The following is a 14,474-nucleotide window of genomic DNA, read 5'->3' as shown; positions in this document are numbered from 1 at the left end:
ACAGGTATGCAGCACCAACCAAACAATATACATGCACATGTTTGCCAACTGTTTGTTAATGCATACATTTCTCATTTACATTTTTCAGCATGAAAGGTTCATCTGCATTAATGTTATGCTCTTGCAATATGAAACACCAATATACATTTGAAAGGAAGAGACGTGAAAGTGCAATCATTTCAGGTGTATCAACTCAACATATTTTTAATATTCAAATTGATTATTTACTATGTTAATATTACACTTAATTTAAAAAAAAAAAGAAAAAAAACACATTTCATTCCCCTGCAGCCCTGAACAGTTTTGATAAATACAGAGAATGAATAAAGTGACATTAAAACAAATGTTTTCATCACAAAAATTAAGCTTCATATGCAGATAATAATTAAATTTACCGTAATATACCTTGACTTCTTTGTCTCTCATGACAATATATCTACATATATTGCTTTTCAGGGCTAATCTGTACTGTATATTAGCTGTAGAGTAAATGGGGATCACAGATGGCTGAGCATAGTACAGCTCCTTAAAAAAAAAAAAAACCCTGCCACAATGCATTAATTATGTGCTAGAGTAAAAATTTAAACACATTCCTCCTTTGAAAGTCAAATAGAGTTTGGCATAAAATCTTAAGACAAACATTGGAGTAGACAGACGCGTTAGGGTTGGCAGCTCTGGGAGTGCAGACATCCTGTTATAATAGACTATCTCAGAGAAGGGCTCATATTGTCTTATCGCTGTAATTTGGGACTTCACCTGCCACTGGATGTTTGATGAAGTGACAGTACGGTTAGACAAACTATGTGCAAACCCAGTGTGCACACATGTCATCTGCTGTGTTCGATAAGGCTACACTTTATGACCACTGGCAGCGATTCTGCTCTTAATATAATCCTGTTTCGACAATGTGACATTCACACTGTGTCAATTACATCCTTGTTTAGAAAATTAATAGTGGGCATTGACTTCCATGAAATAACTGGAGTGCTTTATCTGTGCGTTTTATGCCAATCTCTCCAAGCAGATGGTAATATGCTTCTGTCAATTTAAGTTTTCTGATAACTGTCCGTTTCCTGGGGAATATGGAAAGATGAAGCAAGAGAACTCCCTGACATTAACTAGAGAGAACTGAAGGCATGTAATTACAGTTGAATAGTGTGTTAACCTATTCACCTTTTTCCTACACTAATGTAGTACTTAAATGATTTTGATCATTTGGACCAAAAATGATAGTGAATCACAGCCTGAAATTAAACAATTTGCAAGCATTGTTGGATTTTGCAAAGATGCAATCAGTCTGAAGATGAAGAAGAAAAGATAAATATCTGTTGAGCTAGTGAATGTAGAGACAAAGTGTAGAAAAACATGTCAGGGAGGTCAGAAAGTGTCTAACTTGACCCCTATAGCAAAAAGTAACAATCAGTTATAACATCCATGACGTAAACATCCATCAGCAAAATTACTTTTCTCTGTGTTAAGAGAGTGGAAGACTTCAGAGACTCTCACTGGAGATCAGTCTTGATCTCACATCATTATACACTGTAAATACGTATATAGACATATACTGTAAATATATATACACACAATTTAGGGGGTACATTTTAGAGAGTAAAAACAGATGTTTTCTAATTACAAACTTATCTTGCAGTCACAGTACTACAGGGCTAGTGCATGTCAGGATTATTAGAGTTAACAAAAACTAAGATGAAAACATAAAACTAAATAAAAACCGCAATAAACCATTTCATCTATATACAATTGCAGATACACTTCAATTCAATGCCTCTGGGTTATGGTATAAAATACCAGATAGCATAAAGCAGGACTTATGCTTATGTAAATGATTTTTCATGCCATACATTCTTTAAAATCCTGCATTTTTTAAGTTGCTAAATAGTAAATGAAAAAGTAAAACTAGTACTGAAACTATGGAAAAACTAAATCACTTGTCCTCAAACTAAAATTATATGTATTCATCAAACATACAACAAAAACTAAACTAATCTCAAACATCAAACTCAAAGATTAAATGTAAAATTACTGTTGTGCTCACTCTCTCTTCAAAGGTTCAGTATATAGATTCAAATGTTCAAGTGTGTTTTAGTGAACTTTATATGAATCTGTTTTGTGCTGAAAGTCAGAGAAAAAAAGCCAAATGTCATGTTTTCCATTCATGCTTAAACATTCTCCATATGTTGGAAGCCACAGTGATCCATCACCAGAACTTTGGGGCATCACTGTGTTGCTGACAAGCTCAACATGTCCACTCATATCTCTGGAGATGATTTATCTCTTTGAGCTTACCTTGCAGCTTGGTCTTGGGGATTTTCCCACATGGCTTGGTGGCCGTAACAGTGGCAGCGCAGGTCGCATCCATGAGCGCTCGCTTCAGCACCCCCGTCCTGTTTTTCTTCCCTGTTGCAAGATCGCACTCTCCCCAAGCCTCAAAGTCGTACTTGCATTCCCCTAAAGTACACGAAGCAATCAGAGACTTCATTAGATGCTTTTGTTTGGTTAAGTAGCTCCAAGGAGGTGCAGTAGCTCCAAAAGAGACAAAATGAAACCTATAGAATTACACATCACAACTTCTATAGTTGTTCTAAAAGCAGCCATTTGCAATCATTCAATAAAATGACTCCCTTGATCCTGAGCCTGAATCATACTCCTTCAATAGCAGTGATGAGCAGCTTCCATTTACTTTGTTATTATCTTCTTTTCATCAGTAGAACCTGCCTGAATTCAACTACGATGTTTTACCAATCTTATCCATGACAACAAAATATAACTTAAAGCTTTTTCCCAACATGAACAGATGGCGCCTCACAGTTTTGATCCTATATTTCCTGTACTGCAGTGATGAAACCCAGTAACAGATGAATGCAATCAAATCTCGCCTGGCTGCTGCTCATCCTGGAAATAATGGACAGATATAATCTTGGCAGCAGAATAGTGAAAATACTCCCAGCAGCACCTCAAATAAATTTCACCCATGTGCTTTCATTTGATAATAAAAGTATCCCACCCTCAGTTTGGCCTCATAGGATGCAAGACTACCCCAGAATGTGGCAGCAGTACATGGTGTCTGCTGTATAAATATGCATGTTTGTGTACTCTCTGTCCGTGTCTATCATATCTCCCTGCTTTATTTTGTTGCCACTTTAGCCTAGCTCCCCTGAGGCGGCGACACCCGCTACTCATTCGTCAACTTCCTCACATGAAAGCACTGCCCCCCTTGTCACAGCCTCTTAGATCCCAGGGTGCTCATCAGAGGAGGGAAGAGGCAAAAGAAAGGGTGAGGAGAGGAGTGACGGGACCATTGTTGCAAGAATTCTACAGGGACTTCCTGAGCATCCAATTTTAAACCCTTGCGCTTTCATACCTATAATTTGTCTCTGAGAAAGGGCTTCCTTGCTGGCTCGTGGGAATTTGGCAGACATCCCATGCCCTCTTTAAGGAGTCACATACAAGTAAGCAAAAATGGATGTACAAGTGCACGCACACCCACTCATTACTGATCATACATCCAAACACGACCCTCTATTTAAAAAAAAAAAAGATCTATAACCACTATTGATCGATAGTTGACAGAATTTTGATTGGTTGTTAATTGGAAGCTTCTACTACGGCTCGGTGGTGGTATAAGCCATGGACATTCACACACCAACCAACAGACTGAAATACTGCCCTTATTTCCTGTCTTATCCACTGCTTACATATTTTACCTAATAAACAGAATACCTAGTCTGTTGGCTGTTGTAGCACACTGTGTGAGTTTCTTTGTATTTTTTCTGCAACAGCACATTAGCTTTTGTATTAGACATATCACCTGCCCCATAGAGATTTTTGGGTCACACTGCTGGCAACCATGGTTCTCCAGTACTGTGCCAACTCTCCTATTTTAAGAACAACATTTATACTCTTCCTCTTGCTGTTGAACTCCTGTCAGCTGTGGTTTGGGCCATGTGCTGAGTGCTTAAAACTAGTGTTAACCTAGTTTCTTGTTTGTTTTTTGAGGATCTTTTGGGGTTTAATGCTCAGGATCTCAGAATCGAGGTCTAAACAGACAATTTCTTGGGTTATTATTAGTCAGCAGCACCTAATGCTACAGATTGTATTTTGTTCATTTAAGCAATGTGTCACCTGCTAATAGAATCTTTTTTTTTTTTTTTCATTAATGGCAGTCTTTTTTTTTTAGCTGCACTAAATCTCAGATGTAGCTGCCAGGGTTAAATTGCAAGGTTTTTTCACACCAGTTCTGACGTGGTTTATGTGGTGTGTACACCAACTGTTACAGTAATTACTTGTCTTTTGAAATGCACAAATATTAGAAAGACACTGGTTTTGCTTTTCAATTATTGTCATCATGCAGAGCACAAAAGGAGCCATTAGCCCTTTCTTAAATTTTCTACAACATAAAAGCCGGAGGCATGAAACTTATTTCCACTTCACCCAAACTTTTGCTGATATAATCTATACAGCCAGTTAGCTGGACCATTATTTCCTGCAGAGTGTTCATCACTCCTGACAGGCTCATTGCAGAGCAGCAGGCTCCTGCCTGACAGCCCTTACTGGGGGAACAAAAGTCCCTCAGGCTTGTCACCGCAAGACATTTCAGCACTGAGGGCTGCAGAGTGTCAAACCCAAAAAGCAAATGACAAAGCAAGAGGATGGTTCCTGTGTTTTCTAAGATGATTTATAATGCCCACAACAGATGCTTCTGTTGTACCTCTATTTAACCAGTCTTATCATGCCTATTACGACCATTGTTTTGTAAATGACAGGCTGCCATACATCAAGGACATGTTCTGGATGTGAGTGATTTAAAAAAAAAACTGTTCAGTTACTTGCTTGGGTACTGGAGGTCACTTTTGGCTGCCAACCTGTACTTATTTCTAGACTTTTATATGGACAAGTCTTCTTCCTGCTCAGTTCTCCCTCACCTCCAAACTTCTTCTTCCAGTTGCAGGGGATCTTGCAGCGCTGGGTCTTGATGGTCTGTTTGCAGTCAGTGCCGGTGCGTGTTCCCTCCCTGGTTCCGAGCCCACAGTCCCCTTCGTTGGCTACACACACACTCCACTGCCACTCTCCGCAGTCTGACTTGCGCTCCTTCTTTCCTGTAGATTTTAACAGAAAGTGTTCCACCAATATTGAAGTTCAGTCATAAGATATATTTGTATTTTGATTTAGTTAATTCAAAATTTTTCAAGACAACTAGTCATTCATTTAATGTTAAAATATTATACAGTTAATGCATGTACAGATAAAAACGCAATATGACACTTTGCACTGACCTTTAGTTAACCAAACAGATATTACAAATGTGCGTGTAGCTTAAGTTTCTCTAATGTTTAACAGCTTTCTATGTTTATGCTAATTATTGACATATTAACATAATTTCTTTACATGTTTAAATATATAGATAATAACATAGGCTAATGACAACACGTTGTATTCAGATATTTAAATGTAAATGTAGCATCCAGTCATTAGTTTGATGTTTAATGGTAGCACTTACTGCTAACTGTGTGGAAGCTGTTGAGTTCTCTTTTCTGTTTGCCTATTACAGTTTTACTCAGATTTTCACCTGTCATGCATGGAAATTGTTGATAAAGCAGCATGACACTTGCTTCCTGGCTTGTGTAAATCAATTTTGGCTGTTTGACCCCATTAACATATAAATTGTATACAAAAAAAATGGCTAAAGTTAAAATATTATAAAGTTATTTATATATTATTTCTCTTACAGCAAGCCCAATGCTGCTAAGAACAATACCTTTCACAGCACAGGCCAAAGCATTCCATTCAAAACTGATGATCATGCTTATTAAGTTTCAAGCCCTAATTTGTGTGTTTTCTGATATTGTAAATCTCTGGTCAAATGCATATCTGAAAGTTTCTAAAGCAGATTATGTTTATTTAAAATGTCCAAACATAACATTCAGTGCTACTTCAGGCTGAAAAGATATTTGTGCTAATATCCAATGCAAATAAACCTGTGTTCCTGAATTTAAATTAGGCTAAATCTTATTTCCTTCATCCATGTGGGAATTAACTGAGTTATTTTTGCATTTTTTTGCAGGATAGTCCTGTTTGTTTTCTGTAAATTCTCAAAGGACAAATTATTCTACCCAAAGGCATTTCTTAATTTTCTGACTTGTGTCAAACTAAATAACTAGTTAAGATTGATTTTCAACCATCCCAGTCAGTGCAGCCTTTACAAGTTTTTTCACTCATCGTTACTCCATGAGGGAAAAATCTCAGATCAGTTTAAACGAAGCAAAAAAGCTTCTACATCATCAAAAAACTTATGAAACGCCTGGACTGTTCCGCAGCTCTGCTGTGTAATGAAGTTACACTAAGACATTTCTCCTCATTAAAGATTTTTTTTTTTTTTTGTTTTTTAAACAAAGCAGTATTAGAGCTGTGGAGAGTGAAGACATCTTATTTTAACTGTATGTTAGCTGGAATCTAAATTATACAGATATTCAACACATTGTGATGTCTCCTATATGAATTAATTGAATAATCTCACCTGCTTTCTCTGCTTTGCCTCCTCCTTCAGCTGCCATTACCGTTAGCACCAGAAGTGCCATGACAGCCACCTGTGCCCACTGCTTCTGTCCATACATTCTGAAACATAAAAAAAAAAGAAATAAAATATATATGTTAAGACATATTTTGTGCAGTCTGGGGATGTTTCATCTACATAGATGATAAAAGAAATCTGAAGAACTCATGACTTCTTACGGACCAAATATCTGTCTGACCTTCACACATTCAGCTGTTTAGCAGAAGACAGTAAAGAGTAAAGCAATATTTGTTCCAAGTACTATGAGACCAGAACAGCAGTCTGTGGCGTTTTCACTTCTGTCTTTGTCATTTCTGATGTGAAGGATCCTATTATCAACATTTTCATTTAGTTGTACTGCCACACTGTCAGTGTGTCAGTCTTGTACTGTCAGAATCTGTGACGTCTTGTGACAGATACAGTTCTTCTGGAAGATGTGACTGATTTAATTGGTCAAAACCTTCTCTCCAACTAACCATATAGTACACCCAAAACTCACGCCTGAGGCTAGTGGTATCAGAGCAGGGTTTGGTTCTGCAATGCTTCTTCTAAAATACATGCCATTTTGTAAGTAATTGTTAACTGTTAGATTCAGTCTATGTTAAGTATTGAATGTTACGCCAGCATTTTTCTTCACTTTGTGGCTGCCAGAAGGTGCAAAACAGCCCAAAAACCTGTTCTGTATTTTGAGAGAGTTGTGTTTGTAGTTTATACAGACTCACTGAGGTATAGAATATTTGCTCAAAAAAGAGACACCTGCTACAACAGCGCATGAAAAGACGCAGAATATGTCCTGAATGCTCCCTTTCACTGTTGATTATCTACACTGAACTGTTGAAAGTACTGCGGACAATTTCAGCTGGTCACAAGATTTTGTCGACCTAACTAGTACTCCATAACACAACTCCCTTCATTATTTGATGCCTCTGGATCAGTAGAAAGCTGTCACTATCAACAGCCTAATGCACTGTGATGACATTATAGCAGAACCCCCCCTCTCCAGGATTTTTCCGCCTTTCCTGCTTTTTCTTTTCTGACTAAAATCCTTCAGCCGACAGTTCCCTCTGAGTGGAGAGACAGCATGAGACTGTTGCAATTACCAAGTGTCTGATGCCAAAAATGTTCCTCTGTGCTCAAATTCCTGTAGAAAGGAAAGTCTGGCAGGGAAGTAATATCCATTTGTCATTTCTAATTAATCATGAGCTGCCTCCTAACCCCCCATGCTATTGTGTAATGAATGTGTATTTCCAACTTTTCAATTCACTCACCTCCAGACTTCTTATGAGTTAAGACTCACCCTGTTTAGAGATAGTAAAGGCCTCTGAAGTTTAAATCAGGCATTCAGACCTTATATTTAATTACTCTGCATTATTGTACTGCATTTTATCTTGGATTTAAAGTCTTCCAGTACGTCTTAGAAACTCATAATGAGCCTTATGGCAGTGTCTGTACTCTGCCTGGAAGGAAAAAACCATCTGAATCCCTCACACAATTGATTATATACTTTTCTGACTGTGGCAGCTTTCAGACTAACCCTGTTTTGATTAAACACTTCAAACACCCATCTCGCAGTTTTTTTTTTATTTTTATTTTTTTTTATGTTGCCTCTTTTTAAGAGATTCCAAATGGTTCATCTCCATAACCCAAGAAAGGGAGAAAAAAATCATTGAATCCCTACTGTAAGAAGTGCACACAATGAGTTCTAAGAGTTTCAGAGAGAAAACTCAATGAAAGCTCCCCGATAAAGATCATTTTCCAAGAAAAAGGCATTGTGGCCTTTCAAAAGATAAGAAAGCATTTTCCTCACACACTGAACGATGGGCTCTTAGTGCAGTGCAGGCATAAAGAAGGACAGGGTTGATGACTTTGAACGAGAAATAGAAACGTATAGAAGGAAAGTATTGGAATTAAACTGAATTAACCATTTCCTCTGCAGCCAGACAACCCTCTACATTGACCAGATTTCCTCCACTAGTGGTCGATAAATTAATAGAAATCTATTCCAACCATGCAGTTTCTATTTCCGGAGCATGACAGCACCTATAATAGATGACTGGGTGGATTGGAGTATTTGACTATCATTCAGTAGCTGTGTGTGCTGTCTGTGTTGTACTTTGATAAGAAGCACTGGGGATTGCCAACTTGAAGGACATGTACTTGTGCATTTCCAAAAAAAAGTCACTTTCTTTCCTTTTCAATACAAAGTCAGAAACACCTACAGCTTTTCCTTTTGTGAGATGAGAAAAAGGGGTTTAAAAATAGTGACATGTCTATACCCTGAGTTACCTAACCTCAACTCCATCATTTAATTTGACCTGAGCAATGGGACTTTACATTAGCTCTGTTAACAACCTTCCTTTGAGTTATGTCATTGTTTTGTCCTACAGGAAATACGTCTCACTGGAGAGGATTTTCCTTTTTCCTTTAAAGAATATTCCATTGAATTTGTATAATTTAGACGATTCAGACAAATGTTCTGCCAAAGGTGAGATTCAAGCAGCAGGACGAAAGAGAATAAGTCATCAATCATTACTTAACTCGTCTGTAGATTCTAAGTGTGATATTTAATGCAGGATATTGCCAGACCTGAAGGGTTAGTGAGGCTGCTCAAATATTACAAAATCATTTAATGCCTGAGAAGGTATGATAACGCCAAAAGTTTTTGCCAAACCAAAGCCTGTTCTAAAAGGGATAGTGTCCATTGTGAAAGACAGATAAAAGATGATTCTAAAGGAGGGCTGCAGAAAGTACAATGAGGGCCCGTATTATTAAAACTAAAGGGATACTGTCATTAAAACCATACACCTTCTGTCTTTTCTGGGGCACTATAATAGCAAGAAATGACAGTAGTCCACCTTGGAAGTAAAAAATGGATAGGTGAGCATCACTTCATCACTTTGAGATTACATGTGTCTGTTTGATAGTACCACACAGGTGAAAGATGCCAACCCTAGAGACTTTTTACATACAAGAATAAGACATATCCTAGTTGAAAATTGAAGACCCTGGTGCTAAAAGTACTGAAGTCACATTTTTGGACAATTCAAGTTGAGCATATAAACATGTTGTATTTGTTTAAAATGTGCCTAAGTCTATGTGCTCCACTATGGAAACAAGACGATATCAGATTCTGGTACACAAGAAGTACCTAAGTCCAGTATATCACTGCTAAAAGTGTCCAATCGCCATCTGACTTTGGGTCATGTGACTCACAAGCTGTCAAGGTGGAGTAAAAGGATGGACTCAAACGCACAGCACTGAAGGGAGTAAAGTTGTTTATTGAAGAGAAAGTAAACGTGACAAGGAAAACTTAAAAACCTGAGGATATGAATCTGAGTCCATAGTGCTGTGGCAGGAGTCCATGTGGATCTGTGGTGGGCTGTGGGAGATCTGTGGGGAAGCAGCAGCAGTGATGGCAGCAGAATGTTCCAGCACCACCCTGGAGCAGGGGAGCCCCTTCTATGGGGATCTGATTAAGATCTGCTCCAGGTGCGGTACTGGCAGGAGTTTTCATGCCAGGAGTATCTAAGTCCTAGCCAGGTGCAAAAAGTACCCATAGTATGTCCAAAAACAAAAATGGCGCAATCTCACAATCAAAGAGGTTTCAAAATGTTGAAAATGTCTGCATACACTTCAAACATCAATGATTACTAAGCGATGCATAAAAACAGCAAAACTTTTAATTGCTGATTTTATGAATCAGTGATATTTTCAGATATGATTTTCTCAAAACAGACATACACCACGTTTCCACTGCGTGGTATCGGCTCGACTCGACTCGACTCGGCTCGGCCTTTTTGCATTTCCATTACAAAAAAGGACCTGGAATCTGGTACATGGTACTAGTTTTCTGGTATCACCTCCACCGAGGTTCCAAGCGATGCTAAACCGTGACGTATAACACTGCAGACCACTGATTGGTCAGACAGTTTTCTCTGTGACCTGCTGTTTTACAAAAAACAGATGCAGAAGTGGACAGTGAATATAGTGGTAGGGTTAATCCACATGATAACAGCCCCAAACTACACTATGGTCGATCGAGGAAATTCAGTCTTTGGTGACCGATGTAAAAATTCAGACGAGGCAACACGCAACAAGCGAGTTTTCAGCAACTCTCTGAGCAGACAACACAGAAATAATGCATCACTATGACGTCCAGGTACTGTAAAAGTGGGTAGCATCCTGTAATGGAAACGGTCTCCAGTAATATCGAGTCGAGCTGAGCCGAGCCAAGTCAAGTCGAGCTGGTTCCACGTAGTGGAAACGCAGCAATATTGTGACTTCAGTACTTTTAACACCAGGGTCGTCAATTTATCCTAGGTTCCTCAGACTGGCCAAAGAAATAACACCCAATGAAGCTATCTGGTAAGATCGCTGATTTCAGGGCTTTTTAGGAACAAATAAAATAACTTTGTGTAACATTAGAACTATAAATGGCATGTTATTCGAGCTTTTGTGACTTTGAGATGATGTTTCAAGTTTGTTTAAGTTGTTACATTTGGTTACATGGCTAAATAAATGATAAATTACAAATCTGGCTACAAAAGATTCATCAGGCCTAATTTATAAAAAAAAAATATTGATTGAAGCTGCAGTGCTCCATAGTTTTTGAGCAATATTAAATAAAAAAAAAAAAAACAACCAATAATTACATAACTCTGTATTGTAGTCTTTGATTAGGGATGGGTACCTTTCACATTTAAACCGATACAATACTGATACTTTGTTCCTGGTACCTGTATACAACGGTACCTGTTTTCTGTACTTTTCTTTGTGTATGTGTAGTGATGAAAGTAATTTTGTCTATAAAGAAATGGTAAAAACTTCTGAATTCTGAATATTTATTTCTCAGTATCACAAGTGAAATAACATAACAGAAAACTTGAGAAAAGTATGTGTGGGGGAGGGAAAACTTAACTAACTTAAAAATAAATATAAAACATATAACATTTTTCAAGCTAAAGTATTACAAACTAAACCAAACCACTCCCTCCAGCGTGACCTGTACTGCACATGTTCAGCAGTTCTTTTTCACGAATGCCAACATATCTACTTTTTCTGGCAAGAGCCGAGCCCTCTCCACACTGACTTTTTTTGTTTTGTTTTTTTTGACCCCACTTCCTCTCCTCGATGCTGGCTGTAGGTGAGGAGGCGCCAGCTGCTGCAGGTGCAGTGACGGTGCCTGGTGTCGGAGTCATAGCCTGTGCTCTTTTGGGCCTTTGAAATATTGTACATTCCTCAGCCTTCAGGTGTATATTATGTACAGGGTGGGGAAGCCAAATTTGCAATATTTTGAGGCAGGGATTGAAAGACAGTGTATGACCAATTAGTTTATTGAAAGTCATGAGAATTTATTTGCCACAAGAAAATGTACATAATAGAAAATGTTTTTATTCTATGTGTCCTCCTTCTTTCTCAATAACTGCCTTCACACGCTTCCTGAAACTTGTGCAAGTGTTCCTCAAATATTTGGGTGACAACTTCTCCCATTCTTCTTTAATAGTATCTTTAAGAAAGTCGACATTGCTGTGTGATGTTCTATTGGTAGCATGTTCTAAAATGCCCCAAATAGCAGAATCCAGAGGGTTTAGATCTGGGCTAGAAGGCGGCCATAAACATGATTCCCAAAAATTGCTAAAGTTGGATTTGTTGCTGTTGTCAACAAGTGTTTTGGTGTTCTTGTGTAAGATTTTAACTTCAAATCTTATTTTACTGCATTTCTAACGGTCTTGTTGTCTACCTCAAGTTCAGTTGCCATTTTTCTCATGGATTTGGTTGGATCCTTTAGGATTTTGGATTTGAGAGCTTTAATAAAAGCTTTGGTACGTTTTTTGTTGCTTTCTCCACTTCCAGACTTTCTCGTAATAGTTTTGCTCATAGTCATTCTCTTCTTTACATTATAAACAGTCTTTATGGACACTCCAACTATTTTTGAAATCTCCTTTGGTGTGACGAGTGCATTCAGCAAATCACACACTCTTTGACGTTTGCTTTCCTGATTACTCATATGGGCCAAAGTTTCTGAAAAGGTATGGATAATAGTGTTAGGTATGATTATGACATCAATATATGTTTGGTTTCAAAACAATTGACGTAGTGCCTGCTGAGAAAAAAACAACTAAATGTTCATTGTAAATTTTGCTTCCCCAACCTGTATATATTAGACTAATGAACTCTTGCTGAACTTGAGCCCCGGAATGCACTTTAAATAGACACTTTTAGTTATTTATAGGTAACTTTTGGGGGGTTATTGTTATTGTTTTTCATATCAGTATTTTATTATTTAATACATATACAAGTTCATTACAAAGACTTTTTTTACTGCAAAAAAGAGCAATGAGAATTGTTCACAATGTTGGTTTTCATGAATACACAAATCCACTATTTTTACAATCTAAAACTTTAAAACTCCTTGTGGAGTTCAAAAGTATTCAAATAATGTATAAAGCAAAGAATAACTTACTACCAGGCAATATTCAAGAAATGTTATGTGAAAGAGAGGGAGGCTATGATTTACAGGGAAAATTAAATTTAAAGTTTCATAAAGTATGCACTATGTTAAAAAGTTTCTGTATCACCATCTGTGGAGTAAAACTGTGGAACAAACTGTGTGGAGATAAAACAAAAATCTAACATAATTCCGTTTAAAAAAAGATGTAAAGAATTGATTCTTGAGAGGTACAGTATTTAATAATGACAATGAGGCCTGTTTGTTTATGGATAATGTTATATTGATAAATATGCTGTAATTATTGAAGAAAATTGTTGAATTGTTGTGTCTGTTTGTATGACTGTACTGCCATGAATATTTTGTTGTGTATAATTCAGTTACTACATTAAGTATTTTTTGTGGTTCTGTGCTAAAATTAAGAAAATTGTATTGTTTGATTATTGTATTACGGTAGTGATAAAGGTGTAAAGGCACTGAGGGGTAGGATTAAATAAGTTTATACTTCTTCCTACTCCTTTTTGACCATGCAGAATTCAGACTTGTATGTGCTTGAAGAAAGATTCTGTACATTTAAATGTTATTTTGTTTTTGTCTTAATTTGCTTCGTTTTGTTTTATTTTGTTTATTTGCATGTTTGAAATCAATCAATCAATTTTATTATTTTTATCAGTAATTTATATTATTTACTAAATGCTGCAGACAGTCGAGGACCTGAGTACAATGTTTCATTTCTGTGCATTCTATATGCTGAAATGACAAATACATTTGAATCTTGAATGTTTGACAAAGTGTTTCCTCAGGTTTGAGGTGTTACTGTGGCTGGCTTTACATTAGCATCACAGATACTGTCGTCGTCACCTCGACGTCATCGTTTCAGGCAGACACCCCTACACTCTCTCCTGACACGCGCAACACGAGGATGTGTTCAAGTACCAAAATGTGGTACCATTTGACTTTACGTGGATCAATGCTCGGTAGTTCTGATACCGATACAAGTACCAAATTCGGTACCCATCTCCTAGTCTTCAACAAAGGTTTGTTGTTTTTTTCAGCACTACACTACTCTCCTGAGCTTGTGTGGTTCTACTGGCTATAGTTCAGTGTTGGGTCTTGATGTGGTACAGTTTGAAGGATTGGACTAATGCCCATGCCCTTTACAGACTTTCCCTTCCTTTCCTTGAATCTTGGAATTACATTATGTTTTATAAAGGGTGAAATATCCAGATCCATTCTATGTTTCTTTGGGTAACATTTTCTCTAAACATTTCAATAATTTTCCTACAGACAAGTTAAAGGACTAGTCCTCCTCCTATCTTTCCATCCTAGACTTGTTGCCTCTGTACTAAATCATCTTCACCTATTTGAACTCACCACATTATTTCTTTCTTTTTTTTTTTTTTTTTTTTTCTTTAGCACATTATTAGCGATAAACTGCCCCTTTCTCAACTCTTGGAT

The 14,474-nt window shown here is 37.4% G+C and overlaps 1 protein-coding gene across 1 annotated transcript in view; it reads right to left on the bottom strand.

The window, feature by feature from the left end:
* Positions 1-14,474, bottom strand: part of ptn (pleiotrophin) — a 45,929-nt gene that overhangs the window by 4,806 nt on the left and 26,649 nt on the right. The window contains exons 2-4 of the mRNA XM_030148861.1: positions 6,533-6,630; positions 4,941-5,114; positions 2,305-2,466 (exon numbers count right to left, since the gene is read on the bottom strand). Of these exons, the coding sequence (XP_030004721.1) occupies positions 2,305-2,466; positions 4,941-5,114; positions 6,533-6,629 (433 nt within the window). The 5' untranslated portion in view covers position 6,630. The remainder of the gene's footprint in view (positions 1-2,304; positions 2,467-4,940; positions 5,115-6,532; positions 6,631-14,474) is intronic.

This window comes from Sphaeramia orbicularis, chromosome 12 (genome assembly GCF_902148855.1).
Source record: "Sphaeramia orbicularis chromosome 12, fSphaOr1.1, whole genome shotgun sequence".
In the NCBI taxonomy this organism is placed as follows: domain Eukaryota; kingdom Metazoa; phylum Chordata; class Actinopteri; order Kurtiformes; family Apogonidae; genus Sphaeramia; species Sphaeramia orbicularis.
This window is presented reverse-complemented; position numbering and strand designations above follow the sequence as displayed.